Source organism: Myotis davidii, unplaced genomic scaffold, assembly GCF_000327345.1.
Source record: "Myotis davidii unplaced genomic scaffold, ASM32734v1 scaffold38, whole genome shotgun sequence".
NCBI lineage: Eukaryota > Metazoa > Chordata > Mammalia > Chiroptera > Vespertilionidae > Myotis > Myotis davidii.
This window is the reverse complement of record NW_006291383.1, coordinates 1,658,203-1,685,112: the sequence shown is the minus strand read 5'-3', so window position 1 is coordinate 1,685,112 and position 26,910 is coordinate 1,658,203. Positions and strand designations below refer to the sequence as shown.

The window sequence follows — 26,910 nt, the reverse complement described above, 5'->3', positions numbered from 1 at the left end:
TTGCTAGGGACTTGCCCGGCACTTGCTCTCTACCTCTATTTGTTATCTTTCTTCTATCATTGACAGTCCCTCTAGGTTGTGGGCTGCTTGCCTGTGTTCCTGAGAAGCATCTACGGTACCAGTCTATAGAGTGTGTTTTCTTTAGTGAATTACCGGTATGTTTACCGGTAATAAACTTGCACTGTTTTATGTATATGTTTGATTACATACAGCCTTGTGACAGTTTTCCTGCATGTCATAAGCATTTGAATATAAATTAAAATGTTAAAATCAAATCTGATATTGTTTTACCTTTTATTTGGTGTGTGGAAGGTGTGCGGAAGAGGGGGTAGTCTTATACGGCGAGTATATAACAAACTCTGTATTTTGAGTGGAAATGTTAGGGGGTCGTCTTATACGCCCAGTCGTCTTATACGCCGGCAAATACGGTAATTAAACTCGTAAGTCAAGGCCCCACTGTATACCAACCTCACAAACCTTCAGTCTGTCTTTCCTTGAAAAAAGTCATGGTAATATTGTATTAAAGTCTTATGTATCCAGGAACTTAGGGAATTTAATTAGAGAAGACTTAATTGGGTTTTTATTCTACTAAATACCTGCTTTTGCAATCAGAAGTATTTCCTGACTCACCCCAGGAGGTTTATTCTTGTTGATTTTTTACACATCTACTGTAAAAATAATTTCTAGTGGCTAGAAGTGTGAAACTATCAAGGGTCCGCCACATCTACATAGCACGGAATGTCTCCACAGGTCCACAGACACACTGCTCTGGCCGCGAACACCCAGTCGCAGCAGAATATACACACGACCGCTCTCGCACGAGCTAAAGGGGAAATTCTGAGAGTCATTGAAATTCTCATTGAAAAGATGCCCACAGATGTTGTGGATCTTCTTGTGGAGGTAAGAACACCCTGTTTTAAATGACACATCAACAGCCTGAATGAAATATTCCAGTGGAATAATATACATCTCTAAAAGAGATCTTATTTAAATTTCCTCAAAAATCAAAGCGATTGCTGTGTCCATGTATCATTCACCTGGAATTAATTGGTCTACATTAGAGTAATTTGTAAAGGTCATGTTCTCTTTGGCATCTTCCATTATAAATAAAACAAAACACATACAGTATGCTTGGATAAAAGTCACTATACTGCATATAAATATGAACAGCCTTTAAAGGAAATAAGTGGTTTCTTTATTTTATTGCATTGTCTTATAATTTTTTTCGCAGGTAAAAGGTAGCCTGCAGTATAAAGTAAATATACTTTATTTTTTAAGTAAATATTAAAATTAAACTGCCTAGAATTTCCATGGGCAGGTGAGGCCTAAGTTAATAATTTAAATTTGGAGAATTAAGAATTTGAAATTAATTTTAGATTTGTATCCTTCCTATAAAGGTTATGGACATCATTATGTACTGCCTCGAAGGATCTCTAGTTAAAAAGAAAGGTCTTCAGGAGTGTTTCCCAGCCATCTGCAGGTAAAGAAGCCTTCGCTAGCACTCAAAATAATGTCAGTACCAAATAATTGTTAAGAAATCTTGAACATGGTTAGTAGTCTTGCTCAGTTAGAAATCCAATCATTAATTAATATCTGCTTGCTTTCTAAAACAGTTTAGGCAGTCTATAATAAAAACACAACATGGAAAAGTTTTCTCAAAAATTAAGAAATAAATAAGATAACAGCTATTGAATATGCCTGTATTCTTACATCGGTACTCAAATTAACATTTACATGAAAAAAAAGGAGAGTGAGGAAGCTTCTGACATGAGAGGGAAAATATACTTGGTAGTCCATAGAACCCTTTATGCCACATTTTTAAAAAATATATATTTTATTGATTTTTTACAGAGAGGAAGGGAGAGGGATAGAGAGTTAGAAATATCGATGAGAGAGAAACATCGATCAGCTGCCTCCTGCACATCTCCCACTGGGGATGTGCCCACAACCAAGGTACATGCCCTTGACCGGAACCGAACCTGGGACCTTTCAGTCCACAGGTCAAAGCTCTATCCACTGAGCCAAACCGGTTAGGGCCCTTTATGCCACATTTTTGTTGGTAAATTTTATTTTTAACTTAAAGGCCAGCATCTACATATTGTATGTGTTTTGCCTATGAGAAAGCAAGAAAAGAAGTTAAGAGCAGTTAAAACTTTTATAAACAGCACTGAATATAGTAACTATAATCTTAAGAATTTTATGTGTACATCATATAATTGTTATGAAATGAAGATTTTTTTAAGTTTCAAAATGTAGAAAATAAATGTATATTTATTTTCCTTTTAAAAGAGCAACCAGTTGGTTATAGCTACATAACATTTTTCTTTTTAAGACAAGTTCAGTGATTTTAGTTATTTTTGCTCAGTTCTATGAGTACCTTGTGGTGGAATGCTTTGTTTAGGCTATACGTTTCCTGAGAGCAGTGACATTACACTATGCATCTTTACATTTTCTGTATTCCGGAGTATTGTGGCAAGCATTTGATGAATTAATTACTGCACCCTATAAGCATGCTCATGTATTTTACATTTTTACAATAGGTTTTATATTTGAGTCTCTTTCCGATTTATACCATCCAAAAGTTAAAATATGAGGACACATAAGAAAAGACTATGTTGTATTATACATGTGTACAATGCATATTTTCTTGTGATATACATTAGGCATAATAGAATACTGTAATTTTTTAACATCATGCCACATTAATTCTGGTTTATGTTCTCTTTGTTAAAAAGTGTACACACTGGATTTTTTCATGCAGATAGTTGATATTAAGAATTAATGTAGCTGTTATAGTCCCAGTCTATTGTACTTTAAGGAGATGTCTAGGTGAAAATGGTCATTTGTCACCTAGTGGAGGTGAGGAAGCGTTTTTCCTAGGACTGATCTTACTGAATCCTAAGAAAGCATTCCTTACAGCACCAGTCACTGCTGTGTGAACAAGCCTCCGGGAGTTCAGGCGAGGAATCCGTGGTGCTTACAGGGCCCAAGTCTTCCCTTTGCCGGAGGGCAGCCTCCTCCCCAAGCGGTGTCCTCAGTTCCTTGGGTCACCTTCGTTTGCTGCACATCCACGTTTGACTCCTATTGTTTAATCACCAGAGAGTAAGGATCCTGCTTCAATGCTAAGGAAGCAGGTGTCTAAACTGAATGCTTAGTACGAGTTTTTTTCTGATTGACAGAAAGCAATTTTTTTTGTTTATTCATTTAATAACATTTATTGAACACCTACTGTGTATCAAGTACTAGCTAGGCCCTGGGGATACAGTGATGAATGAGATGATATCCTGAAGAAGCACAGGATCTCATGTAATTATAAAGATAAATAATGCCATGGGTCTGTGTTATGTGCTGGAGTAGAATTGCATACCAGGGACAGGGTTGGACAATAAATGGAGTGCTGAACTCTGGATATGGGAATCTTAGGAAGATTCACAAAGGAGAAGGCAGACCAACAATAGTATTTGTGACAATGATTTGCTAAAAGGGGCTGCCAGGTGAAGAGAAGGTTTGTTCTCAGGGGATTGGGTGGTGGTGATAGACGAGGTGGTGAGTTTGGGGAACACTTCACTGAGGGGCTGTTGGGGGGGTGGGCTTTGCAGAATGAATGGGCATGTGCACCTCGAGTCACACAGAGAACCAGACCAGCAGATGTTGAGGGCACAAAAGTATACAGTGGGTTTGATAAGTGCTGTGTCGTCTTGGCTAGAATGTAGGTTGAGGATGGGGGTCTAGTATAGTATTTTGAATTTCAAATGAAGGAATTAGGCCATTATTCTATAAGCAAAGGGAAGTCATCAAAGTTTAAGCAAAAATGTGTAATTCTTTTCCCAGAACAGTTAATAAGACATAACTTTATGAGCCACCAGATTTATAAAAAAACAGTTGTTGACAATCTCTTATGAATTATGTCAAATATTATCTGTGCTGTGAGTGTAAAAGCCACATAAGCCTATTTATTTAAGAGTCAACCCGTAAACATAGAAAGATTATTAACAATGTAAGGTTGTAGCTTATGCCAAATGTGAGTAGGAAGAGACAATATATTATGGATTGTTAGATGGGACCTCAAAAGTCTTATGATGCCACCCTTAGTTTTTAAAGACTTGCCCTTAGCATCATGGAAGGCCGGCCAAGGATTATACCTTCAAACTGTTCATCAATTGGCTCTTACCTAAAAGTTCCTCATGTTGTGGTGACACCCAACCATAAAATTATTTTTGTTGCTACTTCATAACTGTTATGAATCATAATGTAAAAATCTGATATGCAGGATGTATTTTCATTTTTACAAATTGAACATAAAGCATAGTGATTAACCACAAAAACAATATATATGTGTTTTCCGATGGTCTTAGGCGACCCCTGTGAAAAGGTCGTTCAACCCCCAAAGGGGTCGTGACCCACAGGTTGAGAACCGCTGACTTAGAGCTAGTTAAGTGGACACACGGTCCATTTATTCCTCTCCATGTTCTAGTGTGTATCCCGAGATTAAACACAAGCATCAGAGAGCTGCATGTTTGGGCCCCATTTCTGGTCTCCTTCAGAGTGGTGTTCCCACGACCCTCTGAGCATCATGCCAGCAGTTTGCGGAGCCTTCCAAGGGTGTCAGAGGAGATGGCGAGTGCGTTTATTGTGGGTCATGTTTCTGTCGTACATTGTTTAAGGTCCCTTCTATGAAGACTCAGTCAAGACATTTCTTTTAAATCACAGTGTTGGGCATTTTTTGTTTGTTTTGTCCAAGGAACTAGTATGTGAGTCTGGTTCTGTTTTCCACATCACCAGTATTGTTAAATTAAAGAATTTTGCTTTGGCCATAGGCAGCTCAAGCTCAAATTCCTGCCTAATTTTAGTAAATTATGACTTACACCCCCATTCTCTTCACCTCATCTTCATACCTTAGGCCTGTCTTTTCTTTTTGCTATTTCATGTCTATAAATGTCCCTAATTCCTTTATGTAGTATGAGTATGTATATGTTTGTGTGTACATATATTATTTATTTGAAATATATACACATTTTAATTTTTATTTCATAAGCTATGGAAACAAAAATAATACTTATACACATAATATGAATTATTATTATTTTCTAAAAATAAAACACAAAGATTCTTTTTATTAACTGAAATATCCTCAATCTTCCTGGAGTAGTTTATGTACCTGTAGAATTTTTCTATAATATAGTTACAAAAAGATATAAAAATCAGATTTTAACTGCTGTGTAAGTTTTATAGTCATAGATTTATTTATTTATGTGTTTATTTTTTAATCTTCATCCAAGGATATTTTTTTTTTAAAAAGTATATTTTATTGATTTTTTACAGAGAGAAAGGGAGAAGGATAGTTAGAAACACCGATGAGAGAGAAACATCTATCAGCTGCCTCCTGGGGATGTGCCCGCAGCCACGGTGCATGCCCTTGACTGGAATCGAACCTGGGACCCTTGAGTCCGCAGGCCGACACGCTATCCACTGAGCCAAACCGGTGAGGGCAAGGATATTTTTCCATTGATTTTTAGAGAGAGTGGAAAAGAGAGGAAAAAACAGAAAGAAATATCTATGTAAGAGAAACACATTGATTGGTTGCCTCCTGCATGTGCCCTTGACGGGAACCGAACGCAGGACCCTTCAGTCCGTAGGCCATGCTCTATCCAGTGAGCCAAACCAGCCAGGGCAATAGGCATAGATTTAAATATTTTCTAATAATTCACATTTTAGTTCTTATGGCTATTATTAATAATATAGTGGCATCCATTAATAATATAAGAAAGTTACTTAGATTTTAATGCCCTTGAGAAAACGCAGCACCCACATCCTTCAAAACACAGTTACACAAAAACAGTTCTGCCAGATTTTTCATCACTATACCAAATAATGCTATATGATTATATAAGAATTAAATAGCATTTTTTAGAACACAATCTATTAGCAACAAGATCATTGCAACATTGAATTAATTTTATGTTTATCAATAAGCAGAGTAAGAAGTACAATAAAGTAACATTTAAGAAATGAATGTCTTAGATTTTCTCCCATCTCATTGGCCTTTGCTTTGCCTTTGTCAGTCTCTCAGATGATCTTCAAAAAGGCACCATCCAGCACTGGACATCTATTATTCTTAGGGGGTTCTGAGTAATTTACATTTAATTGCCTGGGGAATAAATAATGCATCAACCTCAGTTAAAAATACCCTGGGCACTAAGCACATAGAATTAACCCTCTTTCAAGTCTCGGGAAGGTCAACATCACTGAAGTTTCCTCAGAATTCAGTGTTAAGATTTTGTTCTTAGTTGCTCTGTTACTGAACTTGAATATTCTTGTGAAGCCCCTCATAGTAGCCCAGCCAACACTGAGCCTGTCATGCTTGACACAGTTTGATGAATTATTTCTCTTTCGGTCACCATGTAAACTCTGACTCACGCTACACTGCGGCATTTGATGCATAAGACATGGAAATGCAGAAATGCACAGATGTTGCTGAACTAAGAGAAAAGCAGTATAGAACACATACATGTGATAGACCTTGTTCGAAGATGAACGCTTTAAGGGTTTATTATTATACTAGAGGCCCGTTGCATGAAGATTTGAGTGATAGGTCTTCCTTCCCCTGGCTGCTGGCACCGGTTTTCCTCCGGCACCCGGGACCCAGGCCTTTGGTCTGTCTGCAGTGGAGAAGCCAAGTCTCTTCAGTCTTCAGTCTTCGCTCCATGCCTGTGTACGCAAATTAACCGCCATCTTTGTTGGGTTAATTTGCATACTCACTCTGATTGGCTGGTGGGCATAGCAGAGGGACAGTCAATTTGCATTTCCCCCTTTTATTAGTGTAGATTTTTACAAAACTACTCTTTACTGATCTTCGAAGAGAAAAAGTTAAGCTCTTATAAGCTACTAACTGTCAAAGCTCCTCAATTAGAAAGGAAGATAAAGTATCTCTAGAAATATAATGTGATCATAATGTAATTTTAAACTTTAAGGCTATTTTATTATGTTCTGAGGGACTAGAAGTAAAATAATGCATAACAAATAAAGGATTAGGGATTCTTTAATGAAATTGTAAGTTGATGGGAAAATTTGTACTTGGAGATAAAGACATTTCAGGATTTTTTCATAGCACAAGTTAGATATGCCTCTAAATGTAATTTTTAGTCACTTATAACTCCTCTGTTATCCATATTATAAGTGGCTCGAAGAAGGGGGTTTTTGCATTCATTTTTCTTGCAGTGCCTGTAGCAACTAGTAGAGAGCTTCATCTGGCCAAAAGCTCTATCCTGAGAATTCCCGATAGATCCTTATTTCATGCATTTTATTCTTTTAGGTTAAGGCAATTTATTTGATATATAACCAAGAGTAATTTAACTTTTATGCCTTCTAAAGACTTGTCAAATAAATCCACAGATTCCAAAGAAATCCTTTGTTGGGCTCTGTCCCAATTTTTAGTTTAGAAAATATGAACACTCAATAGAGGCACTCAATAACTGTGGTGAGTAATGAGACCAGCCATGCCGCTTCACGTGTTTAGTCCTTAATTTCTTCGTAATAAATGGCACCAGTTATTTCACTTAAGCTGTGACCTTGCTGCATGGTTTTTATAGAATTATAAGTTGTAGAATTTCAAATCTGAAAAGGACCTTATGTTATGAATTACGTACTCCTGTCCTTCATTTTGCAAACAGATAAATTTAGAACATTTTTGTGCTGACAGTCAAAAGTGAAGGCCAGCTTTGCTGAACAGATCTCACCCGGGTCTGGGTTCCGCAGGGTGGGTGTGCACCCGCTGCACGGGCAGGCACATGTCAGGGGAACACATGAGGTGTGCCATCTCATCAGAGGACCGGGTGTGGCCCCGGCCCAGGCCTGTTCCTGGCTGCATCCTTCACTCCATCTCTCCCACCTCCTCTTGGACTTTGCTCTTCAGAAAATCCTACTCTCCCTTTTATGCTGAACTGCTGTCAATGGCATCTCTTTCTCAGCCTGAAAGCATGCTGGTATCTCTTGTTTAAAACCCTTACTTTCCTTGTATCTCCTGTCTCTGCTGTCCAGTGTCTCATATCCCCTCCTTCAGGAAAAGGAGTCTACACTCTGGCCATTTTGTCACCTCTGTGCCCTCTTAATCTGCTGTAATCTGATGTTGGTCCCTGCTATTTTGCTAGTACCTCTCTCTACCTCTAGTTACAATTTTTTGATTGCCAAGTGCTTTTCAGTCTTCAGTGTTGTGGGTCTCAGAACCCATTAAAAATTTAAAATCCTAAAGAGTTTTAGTTTATAAAGGTTGTATCTAGAGACTTTTAATGTATTAGAAATTAAACCTGAGAAGTTTAAAAAATATTTATTGATTCATTTCAAATAACAATAAACTCAGTTCATATTGACACAAAAACGTATTTTTATGAAAAATAACTACTTGCCAAAACAAAAGAAAATACTAAGAAAAATAGCATTGTTTAACATTTTTGCAGATTTCTTTAATGTCTGGCTTAATAGAAGACAGGTGGATTTTCATATCTGTATCTGTCTTTAATCTGTTGCCATGTGTTGTTTGATATTTAATTGTAGGGTGAAAATCTGGTCTCACATAGATATATAATTGAAAAAGGAGGAATCTTTCAATAGCCTTTTAGATAATTTTTCATCTTACTTGGTAATTCACCAAAACTCAATGCGTGATTGTTTTTTAAAGGTTAGCTGCAGTGTGGAATCTTCAGTGGTAATGAACTTTTCATACTGTTGTGTTCAGTCCACTGGGGTATCCAGCACTTCAAGTGGGTCTTTCACCCATGTGTGATTTTGTAGCATTTTCTGCCCCTAAAGGGCTTAAAGTAGGCTTGGCAGAGATAGGGGGATAAATCAGAGAAATGCCAAGATGCTATGATAAAAGGGTGTCCTAGACATAGGAGGATCCTAGGTGATGTGACCAAACAGACACAGAGGTGGGGCTTGGCAGTTGTGCCCAAAAAGAAAAACAAGACTGAAAAGTGAGTAGATATTTATCAGGCAGACAAATCCTTCTGACCCCCAAATCTGAGCTATTTCCATATGCACAATTGGCTGCCATTGAATGAAATACTATATTAAATGCAATTGTGAATCTGACAGTTGAATCAAGGATGGCTTTGCAAAAATTATAATGTGTTACACTGCCAAGAATGAAGAAATTCTCAAATAATCTATGCATAGACCTAAGCCATATATTTAATGGCTCAAGTACTTGGGCTTCTTAGTAGAAATAAATAAAACAGTACGGTAGTAGTAGTAATACTAGTAGTAGTAGTAAGGAGGAACTTAAAGGACTTAGGATATAAATTTCTCTAATGTACTATAAATGGATAAATCAGTGGATTTTCAATGGGAAATCTACTAAATTTCAGTGGTAGTGACCTTGAATTGTAAAGTGTTTTATATGACTTGCTGGACTTAATGGATTATTTCTCCATTGACCTTTGTTGGGAACTTCTTAATATAATTTTACAAAGAAAATGTACTTCACATTAAAGCCCTTTTATTTACTTGTGTGAGTAAATATAATTATTGCTTACCCATAGTTGGTTACATTAAGAGATACTAGAACTGTAAAAACATTAATGTTAATCCATTTCTACTGACTGTAGAGAGAAATTTAAAGAGAAACTAGCAAAGTTTTAGAAGAGAAAGTTAAATCATTTATGCATGTACATGTATATGTACAAAGAGGAAAAAAATCTGGTAAGAAATATCTCAAAGTGTTTCTCATGGTTATCAGGGGTAATGGAGGGGATTAGTAGTAAAGAGTTACTTTCTTAAGTATTCATTTTTCTATATTGTCTGGGTTTCTCTTTAACAATGAGTATATATATTCCTTTGATAATAAATATACAGTAGAATAATTCAAATGAAAAAATAATAAAAAGTAATCATTCTGGAAACAGTAAAGCTTCAAATAAGATACAAAAAATTCAAGATAAAATAAATATTTAAACTTTTGAACTGAATGGAAAAAAATTAGTCTAGACAGGAGAGTTAAAAGTCTGTATTTTCAGAGATAATTTTTAAAAAAATATATTTTATTTACTTTAGAAAGAGAGAGGAAGGAAGACAGAGAAAGAGAAACATTGATTCATTGCCTCCCTTACGCACCGCAATCAGGGATCGAACCCACAATCTGGGCATGTGCTCTGACTGGGAATGGAACCGGAGACCTTTGGTGCATGGGAGGATGCTCAAACAACTGAGCCACAGCGGGCAGGGCCAGAGATAGTTTATCTTTTCTTAAACTTTGTTATTTTGTAGACAGACTGATTGATTCTGCTTTTTAAGCGAAAAGCTGAATCAGCTCGGTTCACCCTAAATGGGCACTTAGAATCCAGTAAGGAAATGAACACTGTCTACATTAGAACAGCGCATGAGCTCACTTCTTAAAAAAATTTTCCTAACCTGCGGTTTGTTCTTATCCCAGGTGGTGATAACAGTAATGGGATGTGAAACAGCTTCTGTCCTAACTTCCAGTAAAATTCTTAAGTTAGTTACCATTTTGTAGAATACTTTTTTATAATAAATAATTTTAGTTGTTATTCTTGTACTCATGTGAGTAGAAACCCGACTAAAACCATTTTCCTACTCCTAAAAATTCCCCAAAGATAGCTGTCTTTCAATATTAAACTTTTTCATATTTAAAAAAACGAAACTCCAAAGCTTCCAGGAGTATTTCATTTCACTGTATAACAGAAAGAATATTTATTTTTTAGACTCTTTGAAATGATATAGAGTTCCAAACCAAAATCCATTTTGTTTGCATTAGCAACATTAAGCTAAAACTAAAATAATTTGCAATTGTTACCAGGTTATATATGCAAATCACAAATATTTAAGAAATAAGCAAGTTTAAAATATTTTGGGCCATTCATTTTCTTCATTTATTAGCATGTTTTCAGCTAGCACTTATTTGCCCTAGGGAAATAGCCAATTAACTACATTTTATTTATTCCTTCTATAGTATATATCCAGAGGTACAAATGGTAATGATGGTGATGAGGATACTATGATAGTTACTAAAGTTTACATGTACTTATCATAGTAAGTGCTTATTATGTGCCAGGCACTCTTCTAAGTACTCTACATGTATTAGCTCATTTAATCCTCCCAGCAACATAAATAGCTACTATTGTTCTCATTTTCAGATGAGGAAACTGAGGCATATGCAAGTTAAGTAACTTGTCCAAGGTCACACAGTGAGTGGCAGAGCCAGGCAACAAGAGACCTGTTTTTTCAGCTCTCATACAATCCACTCGCAACATGTGCGGTGTTTTTCCTTGCAGAAATGCTGCCCCCTGTCTAGCCTAAGAAGTGTTTCCAATCTCCTGCAAACACACAGGGGCCTCTAGCACGTTTTTTGTTTGTTTGTTTTTGTTTTTTTTTAAGAAGGAAAGTAATTACCTGTTAGGTAGTCAAGTGTTATTCAGGAAATATCCATTGACTATTTAAAGTGTGCAAAACACCGGGTGGGAAGTCCTGACTCACAAATGCCATTCACCAGTGTCACTCACCATCCAGAACGAGAGATCTTTCCATTTTGTCCTCTTGAACTGGTGCCTTCCACTGGAATGGAGCACTTTTGGAAAATATTTCCACACCCTCTACTGCTCACACCCCCAAAACTAGCACAGCTCTCCTTGAGCTCATGCCCTTCGCCAGAGCCACCTGCATTTCTCCAGATCTGTCAAACGCGTTCGCAGCAGAGAGGCCTGAGTTCAATAAAGAGCCTCCTCCTTTTCAAAGTTCCTCCTTGATTGCGGCTGTGGCATCTCTGAGGGGTGCATGCAGGCAATAATGAAAATGTGGGGATCAAGAACTTTAAAATTTCTGGATGAAGACCACCCCGGCCCCAACAAGAAATATATATTTGCAGCATTACTCATTTCCACTTTATTGTTCTTTCATATGCATGAGTGGTAATGTTCTCTCTGACTTAGTTTCCTTGTGGTAGACTGAGTTCAGAAGAACCTTTGTTCTAACTTGAATATAACAAAAGGCTGTTGTTGCCAGGCTGTTGCCTAAGAAACGCTGCCCAAGTGACATGTTACCAGTGCAGCAACCTGGAGACAGATACCTTTTCCAGAGGACTCAGCACACATGAATCTTACTCTGCACACCCCTTCCCAATTTTGGAGGAATTCAGGACTCTCCTGTAGGGTCATGTCAAGACTAGAATAGTCTTAAAAACTGTAATGGATCCCCTTCTTCAATCCATTGAGAATTTGGGGGGTTAGACAAGTGATGCATATCTCACCATCCTTGGTCCTGACAGCCCCCTAATGGGAAGAGTAGTCGAGGGGTGTGGTGGGCTCTGGAACCCTCGGCAGAGACAGGCTCACTGCAGCCAGACCACAGAGTGGGCACTTGTGAAGTGACTGCATAAGTAAAACGGACCTACTCTGTTTTGTTAAGAGACACTGTTAAAGAAATAAACAGTTTAACAAATCCAATCATAGAAACTCGACAGAAGACCTTCCCTGTTCAGAATCCTTTAAGGTACTGCTGAGAAGTATTAGTCTAATGGTAAATTGCAAAGAATAAAAAATGCAGACCTGTAACATATGGTCCTTTCAGGCAGACTCAAGATTTGATTTGATTTCTTTTCTCCCATAAATAACGGTGTTTACAGATGACATAGAAGGGTGGGCGGTAGATATCAGAGCACAGAAAATGGTCAATGTAACAAAAAACTTTTTAGATTCTAGTTTAAGTAAAATTTTGTCAACGTAAATGTATTTTACCAGTGGTTGTTTTAAAGAGGATTATTTGGAGGGGTAATTGTATTCATGTTTTGTGAAAGGATTTTGGCAATATAGCTATTAGATCTGTTCAAAGCTTAATAACAGATTTTTAAAAAGTACCTCTGGACGTTTTATTTTCTTGTGGCTATTAAGTTGTACAGAATAAATATTTGTTAAAACAATTGTTCCATGTTACTCTAAGGACATAAATTGTGTGTGCTTATATGTGTATAGATGCAGATCTAAATATAGGATATAGGTATAGATATAGACATATAGTGAAGTCCAATACCTAGACCAACTGTTTTTAAACTAAATCACTTTTTATTTTTGAGTATAAGAACATTAGATTTAAAATGCTGATTCCTATCTTCTCCATTGAGGTAGAAGTGATGCTTTGAGAAACTAACGTTTTAATAACCACTTAATGGGAGGGGGGGGCTTTATGTGTCAGGAGCCTCAGTACCCTTACTTCCCTCAAACCATACACAAGAGGACGTGCCAGGCCTGCGCCCAGCGAGACCCCGCAGGGCATGCTAACGCGGTGCCTCTGCGTGACAGAATGCAGCATTCGTCCTCCATTGAAAAGGAAGGAGGCGCATCAGCCAGGGAGGCTTAGGGTTCAGACAAAATTATTGTCGAACCCACTTCTTGGTAATAAGTAACAAACAAAAAAAATTTAAAAACTTAATAGTTTTCCAGGCTTATGAGATACGTATGAATGTCATAATGTCTAATAAAGCTGAAATGGCTTTGTCAAAATGTCCCTGGTTTCAAAATGCTCCCCTGCAAATATCTTATCTCGGTCTCTCAGCCTCCCCCATTGCATTTCAGAAACGCAGTCCATGCCCCAGCACTTTTCTACTCTACATCAGTCTCTAGAAACATTAGAGGATGGTATTTCTTTTCCATCATCCATTTTACCTCCGCATCCCATGTTTTTAAAAATAATAACGGAAAAGTTACTGATGTTTTCTGGTAATATGAAACCAAAGATAAAAAAGGCAAAGAGTGTGTAATAGAATTGATGCAATAGCCTCATAAATATTTAGGGTAGGCCACTTGTTCATCCGGCAACTCTCACACCGAAACAGTAGGACTACATAATGGGGAGGTATATTCAAAACTCCGTAGGGATATAAAATCATTTATTTACTCCTCTAATAGTTTTTATTCTTACCTTCCCAGGCTCTTGCCATATGGCCATGGAATCATTAGGACAAAGTATAGATCTGGAATTGAAATACTTAATCCAGTTATGACATTTAATCTAGAAAAAAATAAATAATAAATCAACCTCTTATAACCTTCCAACCATCCTCCCTACATCCCCTTTTTACACAATGCCAAATCACACCCAATGTGGTTATTCCTACTACCTATAGCCACAACTGTCATTTAGATAAACTGGAAAAAAATAGGGAATTTGCCAGGTAGCTTTTTTTCTGGTGATAACTTTCTAATTTCATTCTAAATTATTGATGTGAACATAAGCATAACATCTATGGAGCTTTCATGTGATTGTTCTGCTGCTAGAAAGTACATTTCACTCCTTAATACTATAATAAGCCATGAGAACATAATTCGATTGAATACATAATCCTTTTCTTTTTTTCCATTTCTGTTCAAATAGACATATTTGCATGATAGTCATAGTAGTAAAACTGAGTTTTCATATTTGTGTGTTTTTTTGTATAATCAAATAAGGGTCACTTATTTCTTATTTTAAAATTTAAGGGTGTTTCTTCTTATGAAGTTGTTTTCCATTGAAAGTAATTCTTAGCAGACCTTACTGGCATTCCCCATCATTTTTCTTTCAATTGCTTTAAGAATTACTAAAATTAACTATTTTTGAAAAGTCTCAATACACTAACTATAGATGTACACATTTTAAAATATGTATCAGAGCTGGCTTTAACCTTTGAAAGGTGTTGCTCTCTACTTCCACGTGCAGGTCATCTAACCTGGTTTTGTTGTTGTTTTGAAAATGTTCAATTCAGGTTCTACATGGTCAGCTACTATGAGCGGAGTCACAGGATAGCAGTGGGAGCTCGCAATGGTTCAGTGGCCCTGTACGACATCCGGACTGGAAAATGTCAGGTAAATAAATCACCGTGGCTTCCTCTCCATAAAGTGAGGAAGCTACTGAAGGGAGTGAGAGACTAGCACTTCACCATTATGGATAATGCTAAAGGAATCAATAGTTTAATGAAGGACTCAAAGAGTATAGAGCCCTACTGTCTCCACTCGGTGGGATGAAGGGCTGCCTTTGTTATGCCACAGGTGAGTTTGTAACAGAGCCCAGAAGAGGTGGCACTGCTCACACACCACTGGGTGATACATCTTTTCTTCTTTAAACAAAGCTTTCTGATTTTATTGCCTGTTTTTGCCATGTGTTTTCTGAAAAATGTTTGATGATACATCATGATAGTTAATGGCTAAATAAAAATTTTCTGACTAGGTAAAATGAGATATTTAGCGAAGTTCAGAAAAAGAAGTCACAGTAGCATTTAATATAGCTCTATAAAAAGAAAACTGATGTTCTATTGAAATAAGATATAGCTTTGTATACTTTTATAACTCTTTTAATGGTTTTATAATACTTGATGGAAAAGTCTTGGTTTTGATTTTGATCTTGATCACTTGATTCGCAAAATGGACCAGTTGGGTAGACAAGGCAAGTCTAGCCCCAATTTAGCTATAAGCGAATCAAAGCTCTGAGACTAAACCTCTATCCTAGTGTCATACTCTTAGTTAATGGCAAAACCAGGGCTAGGCTAAGCTGTGATCGTGGTGAATTTACAGTGCTCATTGATAAATAGTTCCAAGTCATAACTTGTTATGTTTCACTGTAGCATTTATCAATGTGGATGTCTTCACCATATTGGGAATTATATTGAACTGTATCAGATTGATATAGTCAACTGTACTAGGAATTTCCAGAAGAAATATGAAGTTCATAAAGATGTGGCTAAAATTTTAAACTGTCTCTTACATTTAATATGCTATTAATTAATTCTCCAAAAGCTCCTCTGGCGGCTTTCCATGAAATAGTTCTCACAGATGGTAACAGGTGTTGGGGGTAGAAGTTTGGGGGTCAGGCACATTTGGAGGAAACCATTCGAATGTTCCTCTTTGCAGGCCTCCTCAGGGTCTCTACCGCGTGGGTGTGCGTTGTGCATTCCTGGGAGCGCACAGACTGTACCACTGGCTGTACTTAACGTAATAATTCAAGTCTCTTTGTGTGTTTTAAGGCATTAAGTTCTCATTGGTGACCATATTTCTTTACTTTGAGCTCTCACTTTGAGCAGTGAAACCTCTCTGAATGTCTGCTTAAAAATTAAGTTACATGTTTATATTATTTGCTCCTAAAGAGATAGTTCTTTAAAATTGGAGTTTATCGTTACTAGGAGGCTTGAGAGAAATAAACCAGAAACATCTACAAGGAGCAGGAAAAAAAAAATAGAACAAGTTTTTTTTAAATCAAAGTGTGGAAATCATAGAGGACTCTTTGTTATCAGATAAGACATGGTTGCCACTGGCAGAGGGAGAAGTGAGGCCCTGTGAGCCCAGAGGAGTGAAAGGAGCAGCTAAGAATTAATGAGAAAGAACCAAGCTGTCCTCAACTAGACCCTTCTTTACAGTTTTCTTCCTCCTAAGTGGTCTCAGTGAAGATCTTAGTAAAATGCAAGAAACATGAGTAATTTGAATGTCGTATTCTTTTTGTTACTTGAGATGCGCTTATTAATCAGACATTTTTTCTTAACAGGAATTTGTAATGCTATTGATATTCCATTTTATTTTCTGTCTACATTTGAGTGCATTTGGACATTTTATGTCCCCATGATTTTTCTTCTACCTCAGCTTCTTGAGTTTGATATCCAAAGCTATCACTAGTGTTACATGCCTGAATAACCTTTACCTTCCAGCTCTGTGGGAAACTGAACATTACCCTTTTCTCTCATTATTCAGAGCTGGAAACAAAGGTAAATCTCTAAAATCAATCTTATAAATCAAACTACTTTGGCCAATTATATCCAATGACAATAACTCTTAAGTAAGACTGATTCTCATTCTTTTATGGTATTAGTGTTAGAGTATTTGAAATAAGTGAAGCAACACTTGAACCAAAATACACAAGTATAGTTGGCATGTTTAGAGAGGATGTTTTAGAGTTGACTCAAGGGACCAGGGGTTTTGAACTAGGAAGCAGTATGGCGTTTCTGCAATTAGACATTGGACTCAGTTAACAGAGAGAGCGGGACATTTTTCCTAGCATGAGCAAAAGCATAGCGATATGCCATAAACAATGTAGAAGAAAAAGTCGCTGGACTTTGGGGGTAGGTGTCCAGTTAGGTGGGAAGGTAAGACAGAACCACCTGACTGGGAAGCCACAGCTGATGGGGAAATTGGCTGTGGCCTGCCTGCACAGGGTGCCAGAGGCAGAGGATACCAGGGCCCAGTGGAAGCAGAGAACCCATGGCTGAGGGAGTGGAGGGAGGGTCCTGTCGGGCCCCTGTTGTTATCCATAGGTTGGTAGAGGAAAGAAAAAAATTAAATCCCTTTCCCTTACCTTTTGGCATTGGCTTCTCCCATTTTTAAAAATAATTGTCTTTTAACCTGTTCTTCCCAAACAAGAATAGGAGATTATGCAAAACCATAGGACAGACATCCAGCTCTATCTGGAACATGAGTTTTACTTATATCAAGGGTTCTCAAACTGCTGCCCAAATCTTCCTGTCGCCTGTTGATGTATTTAAAGTTTTACTGGAATACATCCCCGCTGATTCCCATAAGGATTGTCTGAGCTGCTGGCATGCTCCAGTGGCAAAACTGAGTTGTCGTGACCAACAGAAACACCATATGGTCCCCACAGCCTAACATAGTTCTATGGCCCTTTACAGAAAAAGTTTGCTGGTCCTGGACATAGATAATTGAGGAGGTAGATGAGCTAATTTAACCGAAAAGTGATTTACAACAGTATAGCGTAATATATTGGAGAATAATAATTAGAAACTTGTGTGGTTCACGTTCCATCTTCACCATTTGTTAATTTTATAAACTTGGAGAAGCTTCTTAGCTTCTGAGCTGAAGCTCTCTCCCTTAAAACGGGAATAGAAACAGTGTATGTTATTGTGAGAAGTACATAAGATAATTGATGTAAAATTCTTAGCACAGGGCCTGCCCAGGAGCTAATATTCAGTAAATTATGGCTATTATCATCTATATAATAAAAGCCTAAGTGACTGTTATGGCAGAACGACCAGAATGACTGGTGGCTATGATGTGCAGTGACCACCAGGGGGCAGCGCTCAATGCAGGAGCTTCCCCTGGTGGTCAGTGCGCTCCCACAGTGGGAGCACCACTCAGCCAGAAGCTGGGCTCACGGCTGGTGAGCACAGTGGCGGTGGCGGGAGCCTCTCCACCTCTGTGGCAGTGCTAAGGAGCAGTGAGCAGGCGGGTGGTCAGGAGCAAGGGGTCCTGGACTGCGAGAGGGCGCAGGCGGGGCTGAGGGGCTTCCCCCCCACCCCCCAGTACATGAAATTTGTGCACTGGGCCTCTAGTATTTAAATGGTCTTGGAAATACATTACATTGCAATTAAATAACAGTGACTTTAGAGAATTTTAAAGTTAAAACTTGAGGCCTCAGGTGTTTATAGACTCTCAAGGCTTTGAGTTCTCACTCCTAGTTAGGGGCACTGTGGGGAAGGGAGGCCGCACTGCCTCAGGCCATGCGTAGATTTCCAGCTTAAAGGCAGCTCTTGCCTGTGGTGCTAAGTTGAATCTCTACTGATCATGGAAATCAGAAACTTTGATGCAATTCAATAGTTAAAATTCTGCTGTGCTGCTGACTGAATTTCCACTTGGCAACTGCTAGCAATTTCAGACTATACCTGACTTGAATTTTGCTTCATTTAAAAAAAAAAATAACTCCCTATGTAGTGCTTAAGTTTTGTTGGTAGGCAATGTTCTTGATAAGCAGACTAATTAAGCTCCAGGAACCCTTGGAGCTACAGGTGTGACTTTGGTTAAACCAGCAATGGAGGTTCTCCCTCCAGCAACATTTTCCTCTGGTTTGGCAGACTTGATTTCTATCTCACTGATTTTCCAGTCCTTTCTGAACACATTCTGTGTAGTAAACAACTGCTGGCTCTGTGTAAGTTTCTCTCAAGTTCATGTTAACTCATTTTCCTTATGAAGCTTGCACTGTCACTCAGAGGCATCTGATTTACTTCAGTAAATCTAGGCACAAGAATAGTGTGGCTGATGTCTTACCTAAATGTTAAATTATTAAAGGAACTTTATTATTAAAAAATTTTAAGTAAGTTCCTTAAAGATTAAACTCATTTTTTAAAGCCTCATATTTGCTAGTTTCTGGTGCATAGTAAATGTATAGTAAAATACATGTTGATCAAATAAAACACTCCGCGTCTTTGGAGTAAAACCTGTACAAAAAACAAAATGTGCCATCATTATATCAAAGCTAGAGGCCCAGTGCACGAAATTTGATTTGTGCCCTGGGGGTGGAGGGGGTGTCTCTCAGCCTGGCCTGTGCCCTCTTGCGATCTGGGACTGCTCGCTCCTTACTGCCTGCCTGCTCGCTGTTCCTTACCGCTCGGTTTGCTGCTCCTTAGTGCTGCCGCTGGTGTGGAGGCAGGAGAGGCTCCCCCCACTGTTGCTGTGCTCACCAGCTGTGAGCCCGGTTTCTGGCTGAGTGGCGCTCCCCCTGTGGGAGCACACTGACCCCCAGGAGCAGCTCCTGCGTTGAGTGTCTGCCCCCTGGTGGTCAGTGCACATCATAGTGACCAGTTGTTCCACCAGTCTGCCGTTCGGTCGATTTGCATATTAGGCTTTTATTATATAGGATATATTTATAATTGGGATATAGCTATATTTTTGTGGGTCAGAAACACCTCATCAAAATATTGTTTCTCTGTAAGAGATGATGGGATATATTTTCAGAAACAGCATAGAGGGCCTCTTTCTTATGAGTCATGAAAGATATACCTACATTTCTGTAGCGGACTGTGGCCAGGCCTGCCCTAGGCCAGATAATGAGGAAAGAATAGAAACCAAGATTGATTGATTGTATGTATAGAACTGTGGCCACTAAGGTCTAGCTATAATCCCCGAAAGAGCAGGAGGTGTATTCTGGAATGCTAGAGAAAGCGATGGGCCTGAAGTTGGTGCTTCTGTAGCCTCAGGGATTCCTTGCTCCCTGCCGGATGGGTGCGTTGAACCTCAGGTCACCTTCACGGGGAAAGAAGGAGGCCATTGGACACTGCGTCCACTTACTTTCCCCTCGCCTCCTGAGTGGCCTCTACTCTGCTTCTTCCTTGATTCAGGGGTATTAAAGTGAGAGCAAGCCCAAACTCTGTCCAAATCCATTTTACCACTGTTTAAACCTCGATTTATCATCGCTGTCCAGCCTGGCTCGCTTCAGTTTTCAGCCAACAAGACTTCCCTGACTGGCTCAGTCATATTGTTATATTCAGGCCCCTGCCAAGCATCTAACTAGACCAGGGGTGGGCAAACTTTTTGACTCGAGGGCCACCATGGGTTCTTAAACTGGACCAGAGGGCCGGAACAAAAGCATGGATGGAGTGTTTGTGTGAACTAATATAAATTCAAAGTAAACATCATTACTAGACTAATGAGAAGCAAAACCACAACTCCCTTAAAGCGAATATGGACTGTGAGGAGGATGGCCTCATTGTTTTCCTGTTAAGCTCCTCTTCCCTCGATCCCGTTTGTCCTCAACTGCAAATTTTGAGAATTAGACTTACTAGCATTTCACATAAGAATTGCACAAATCTTATGTGAAAAACAGTGATTCCAATAGATAAGTAGAAACACCTCTTGTCTGTGACTTAGGAAATACCAAGCCAGTAACATAGATTTTATGAATACAGTTACATAGTGTTAGCAAAGCATTGAAGAAATTACTGAATGCTGGCATTTTCCATACATGATATTTTTTTAGGAAAAGAGGGGCTTGGCAAGATATGGAAATGTTTTCAGCATGGGATTTAAAGCATTCTGATGACAATAATCCAGTGTGATTTTCTGTAATACATTTGATTCTGGCAAGAATCTAAGGCTACTACATATCAGAAGAGCTAATTTTCAAGACCCAACAGAAACGTCAGCAAACACACCTATATTCATAGAAGTTTGGACAGCAATGTATTCTTCTCTCTAAAAATACCAAAGCTTTTACTTCTAGTTAGGAGGAGCGCTGGACCTTCGGGAGCTGGTGGACAGTAAGATTGATGTTATTTTAAGGCAGAGTTTTGAAGCTCCAGGCGCAGTTTTCAACGCGCAGAATTCTATAACGGGCAGGCATCAAGGGCACTTAGGCGGTGATTGCAAAAATTGCAGTGAGAATTGACTAGAGTACTTAGTCAGACAGTGACATTTTAGGCATTTTCTTCCTGCTCTTTTCAGCAGCTGGTTTTCTGGCAGGTGCTGCCTGTGACATTCTGAAGCAGCAACCAGAAATACGGCGTCGGGGGATGGGGGGGTGGGGTTAATAAGATGAATGGTTGGAGAAGACAATGGCTTCCTGACATCACGTTGAAGAATTACCTAACAAGCATCACGTTTTAAGAGTGAAATGCTATTTAGAGAAAAATCTCTAGGAAGAGAAACCTATCTGGAACAATGCTTGAAATTAGACCATCATTTATTCTGAAAGTTTAAAAAATGTTAAAGAATATTTTTAACTGACAATGTAGAGGAGGATTTTTCTGTTTGTTTACCCCATCATTCAGTGAGTATTTCTTATATCCATGTTATACTTTGAATGGTAGTATTTACACCAAGAAAGAAAATTAGATTCTTTCTATAATTGGAACTACATGAGGCAGAGAATTCTACTGTTTACCAACACAATAGTTATTCCAAGCATTTCAACATTACTGCAAAAGCATTGGGTGCACTAAAAGTTATTATGATTCCCCAAATTCACATTTTATCTACATTTCTTAATGTCATTCAGTTTCCTTCCTAGCCATTCTCTTTTTTTTCCAACACATAAAAAATGAAAGTATAAATGTCTAAATACATATATTTCATATATATTTAGTCCATACCTTTAGAAAATATTACATGGGAGAGTCATGGTACATCGAATTTATTCTGGATTCACTGCCTTGTATTCTTTATATCCACTCTTGATATATAAGGTACTTAGAACAAGGCCTGGCATACAGTAATCATTCGATAAAAATGAATCATAAGTACTCTAACCCATATATTGAGGACAGGAGTCTGTAGTTCATGAAAGGAGCTAAAGAGATGTTGATGGTGATTTAAAGAGAATATTGTCAAAATTTGGTAGTTCCTATCTCAAATAAAACTTGGGATGGAACTCATGGTTAGTGGGGGAGGTGTCATAAAAGCCCTCAGATCTGGCATAATCAGCCCCAAAAGTTGCTCAGTTAATAAAAAATGTTGCTCAAGTGTGGAATCATAGAAAATGATATATATCTTAAATATTGTATTTTAAAATTACCTTATTTTCCATCTCTTGATGTGAGACCAAGGCCTTTTCTTTCTATAATTAGTCCACATCTTTCTTTCTAAACCACACCTTCTAAACCACAGCTTCTGCTTTTCTAAGTAGATTGGGAAATTAAAGATACTTATAAAGCAATATAAGAGTATAATCCTAGATATTTATGCTTTTTCCCAGTTTTTTGCAGTTATCTAACACCTGTTATCAGGAATGTGCGTATGTATGTGTCTTTGTAAAGCTGTCTTCCCATTCTTAATTTAAAATTTTATATCACCATAAAATTGTGGCTAACTGCAGATCACAGAGCTCAGCTGGTGGGAGCAGTAGCGGGTGGGCCTCGAAAGCACTGGCGGAAGTTCCTTGTTTGGTGGGCATCAGTCAGGATGTTTTACAGAGTGAACCTGTATATATAAAAGTCAAGCGACTGGAATGACGGAACGACCGGTTGCTGTGACACGCACTGCGTCGGCCAACTGGCCCAATTGGGACCCCGATCGGTTTCCCCCAACATCCCGCGGCCCCTCCCCAGCTGGTCTGGCCCCTAGCCCCCACCCCCACCCCAATTCTGGGCAGAGCCAACCGGCCAGCTGCCCACGGCCCCTCCCCCGGCTGCCCTGCCCCTGATCGGACTGCCCCCCGATCAGCCCCCCTCACCTCGATTGGGGGCAGGGCTGCTGGCCACAGGAGGCCATCCCCTCCTCCCTCCCCCGCCGGCCTCACCTGTGCACAAATTTGTGCACCGGGCCTCTAGTAAAGAATATTGGTTCACCCTAGAGTCAGTAAAGTAGAAGTCAGTTCAGAGAGATTCTGTAGTGCAATCATACATTGTGTAGTGCTAAGACGTATTCATGTGACACCATGAAATGCAGAAGGGAATGACTGCTTGTGTGGGCAAGGTATTTACAGTCTAGTAGGAATAACAAAGTGGAAAGACAGACACAAGTAGTAAAGTGTATACTGTTACAACAGAATGTGGGATACAAGAACAGGAAAAGGTTCATGTACTGGGAGCAAAAGTTGCAAAGGAGCGTGGGAGTGAGGTGGATGGGAAGCGAGACAAAGCTGGTAGAGAGGGGGGTCTGAGGCATGGGGAGCCCTTCTTGGCTAGATTGCTTCATAGTTTGTCAGCAGTGAGCAACAGACTCAGATGTCTAAGAGACCAAGCAGATAAATTCAGTGGTTCTCAACCTTCCTCATGCCGCGCGACCCTTTAATACAGTTCCTCATGTTGTGGTGACCCCCAGCCATAAAATTATTTTTGTTGGTACTTCATAACTATAATTTTGCTACTGTTATGAATCATAATGTAAATATCTGATATGCAGGATGTATTTTCAGGGGTCGCGACCCACAGGTTGAGAACTTCTGGCTTAAATTAATAAAACAAGGTAAGCCCTCTTAATAAAACAAGGTAAGATTTATCTTTCACTTTTCCATTTTTGATAGCACCATCCAAGAAATATTCACCTTGCTTTTTAACACCATTCTCTATAAAACAACAGCATAAGCCTTTAGTAAAATGCCAGCTGCTATTGCACTTGAGTGTTAGGGACAGAACTGGGAGGGCTAGGGACCATGGCGGACTGGAGGCCACCTGCTCTGGTGAAGGCATCAGCCAGGTCTCAGACCCTGAAGGTGGGTGCCGCGTGGAATCGTGGACCTACTGTTGCCTGATCTTCTGGTTTTTCAAGATAAGCTGAAAATCTGAGTTTTTAAGAACCTCCAAATTTGTAATTGCTAGTAACTGATTTTAAAAGTTTTTAAAGTGCATAAATCAATACTATGCTGAATGCATTCAGTACATTTAGAGAAACCATTTAAGAGGTTCAAGCAAGGGAGCAACAGGATTAGATATTCCATTTGGATAGTCAGCACTGCAGACAATGAATTGGTGATGGTTTGCTCCTTGAGGCTTTGGTAACAACCCAGGTAGCAGGTCTCGGGGCTTGGTTGGTATCTGGGGGGACTGGGTGAAGACAAGGAGTAAGAAGCATATAGAGCAAGTGGGTGATGGCAAGTCTTAAAATAGAATATTTTAGATATATTTTCTAAAATATAGATTGATACCATAATGTAAATGTAAAAGTAAAAGCAACATTTTCAGGGAAGAAAAAAACAGATGGGCTGTGTATGAACTGGTAGGGAAGACAGATGTATAAAAGGAAAGATTTAGGCATAGAGAGGAATTTCAGAAATAATTTTGGAATTGTTGGGAAGATTTCAAAGTTAGGATATTTTATGTGCAAAGTGGTGAGAGTTACAAAAGAGGCTTTAACTGAAATAATTTATTTCCTATAACATGTAGGGGTAAGTGGTCCCCTCAGGGCCGCCAGTCTCTCCGTCTCTCTGCTCCACTGCAGACTGTGTTGGTTTCTTAGGCAGAACCACCTCAGGGCACAGGATGGCTGCCACAGAGCCAGCAGCCTCTGCAGAGGGTACCATCCAGAGTAAGAAAGCAGTTCTAAAAGCAAATGCAGCCTGAGAAAGCCTGTTCTGTGTCTCAGTTGTCCAAAGTTGCATCACAGACCCATGTGCATTAGACCTGCTGCTGGCAGAGAATGGAATTATCATGACAAATTGAGATTTACTCCTGAGATAGCAGACGGCTGTCACCCTCCTGGGGGCCAGGGGATTGGCCTGAGGAAGGCAGCCACCCTTTGCCTCCCCAAGGGAATCTGGTAACGTCTCCCCTGGAGGGTTCCTAGCTGTAATGACCAGGAAAAGAGGGTTGACAGGAGACTGTTCTTCCACTCGCTGTCTTTGGGAACTCGAACAAGTTTCTAGCCCTCTTTGAACCAGTTTCCTCGCCTGCAGCATGGGGATGCGTTTGGGTCTTCCCGATCAATTGAGCTAACGTTTGTGAGATACTTAGTTGTGTGCTTTTGCAGTTGAAGTGCTCAGTAAATGGTGCTGGTGGGTTAAGAGTCATCTTCAAAGGTCAGTCCAGTTTGGAGTTTCTGAATTTGAAAGAGAACTTTTTGTCTTGGTCTATGAATGAATCTCTTACCAATAGGAAACATTTAAACACCCAGTAGGCTGATAATAAGGTTAATTTAAAGGTACGAACTTTCCCTTTTACTCCCACAGAAACAGTGAGCTGGGTTGGCGGAGAGCAGGAGCCGCCTCCAGAGACCTGGCTTCGATCCCTCCCCGGCACCGCCCAGGAGCCCTCCCCTTTGCTCTGAAGGGAGAGGTTGCCCTTGATTACTGGACACTGCCCCTCCTCTTCCCAGTTCAGCTGATGGCTCTCCTGCTTCAGAGCTGTGGCAGCTATGCTTGAAGTCAGAGTAGGTGCTAGAAATAACTATTCCTTTGAATGTTTAACTGCTAAGCAAGTCTGCTCTTCCCCCAAATTACATCTTAATCTAGAATATTCATTCATGCAGGAAGTTATTTAAAAACATAGTTGACTTTCAAAGGAATGACAAGAGCAGTTAAGCACCTATAGAATGGCCACCACACCAGGTTAAATGCTTCTTTTTCATGTTATTGAGAGTGGCCCTTTGCAGTACTGAGAAAGCCAGCTCCCAAGGCCCCTTGAATTCCTCTGGACGCACATCCCAGTGGATGGCATTGTTGTTGTGTGGCTGTAATTTATGTAAATGCGTTGTCAGAGATGAATGAAAACTTATAGTTGTAAATCTACAAGGACACAGCTATAACTCACATAGATTTATTACTTGTAGACATGTACATCAAGCCTCTGGAATTACTGCTTCTACTGTAGACAGAGGTTAAAGAAAAAGGTAACAACTTACATGCCATTACACATACACAGCAGTTTGTCATTTATTGGTGGTGGTATGAATACAGAAGACAGTAGGTGACTGTCTTTCACCCAGCACAGTCTAATCGGCACGTTTCAGCAAGGATGCGGAAGGAAAGACCGCCAAGTAAGTAGTCAGAATATTTAGTCTTAGAGCCAGTCACCCACTTTGTTACTTAACTTCTCTGAGCCAAAATTTACTAAGTATAAAACTATGTATCACAAACCTGTTGACACCACCCCAATACACCACCTTGGTTTTTGTGAGGAAGCCATGCGTTCATTTATTCATTCAACATTATTGAGTGCCTACTGTATATCACACATTTTGTTTTTAGGCTGAAAGAAATAATGTAGGCCAACATTCTTATTTTTACCAAAAAAAACAACAACACAGTGAGGCCAGAAAGATGAGATGCTCTACAAAAGGATGTGGGAGGGCTTTTGAAAATGCAAAATGCATACAAGGGGATATCATTATTAATTGTAATACAAAGCCAATAGTTCTTGTCTGTCTATGTGTTTAGTTCTCCATAGATATTTCTGCCTAGGAGTTCCTTTTCCATAAATTCACGGGGCATTGTCATTTAGCATTGTTCTTTTCAAGCCAGCTGACATCAGAATCATGTTGAATATTTCAAAATAGATCTCCTACCTCAGACCTTCTGAATCAGAATCTCTGAGGCAGGGACCCGGATGTCTACTCCCAGGTAATGCTAATGAAAAGTAGAGCTGGGAAACACTGGGTTTACTGAATAAAATCACAGATTATATAAGGAACAGATAATGTGTGAATTAACATTTTAAGTCCTCTGTGGTCTATAAAGTCAATTAATAATAAGGAGAAATAGCCTGCATTAGATTTAGAATCATAAAGACTG

The 26,910-nt window shown here is 39.2% G+C and overlaps 1 protein-coding gene across 6 annotated transcripts in view; it reads left to right on the top strand.

Moving 5' to 3' along the window:
- WDR7 (WD repeat domain 7) overlaps positions 1-26,910 on the top strand; it is a 288,252-nt gene that overhangs the window by 219,929 nt on the left and 41,413 nt on the right. For all 6 annotated transcript variants that reach the window (XM_006764456.2, XM_006764458.2, XM_006764460.2 and 3 more), the window contains 3 exons: positions 751-900; positions 1,398-1,480; positions 14,744-14,843. In XM_006764456.2, coding sequence (XP_006764519.1) covers positions 751-900; positions 1,398-1,480; positions 14,744-14,843 — 333 coding nt within the window. The remainder of the gene's footprint in view (positions 1-750; positions 901-1,397; positions 1,481-14,743; positions 14,844-26,910) is intronic.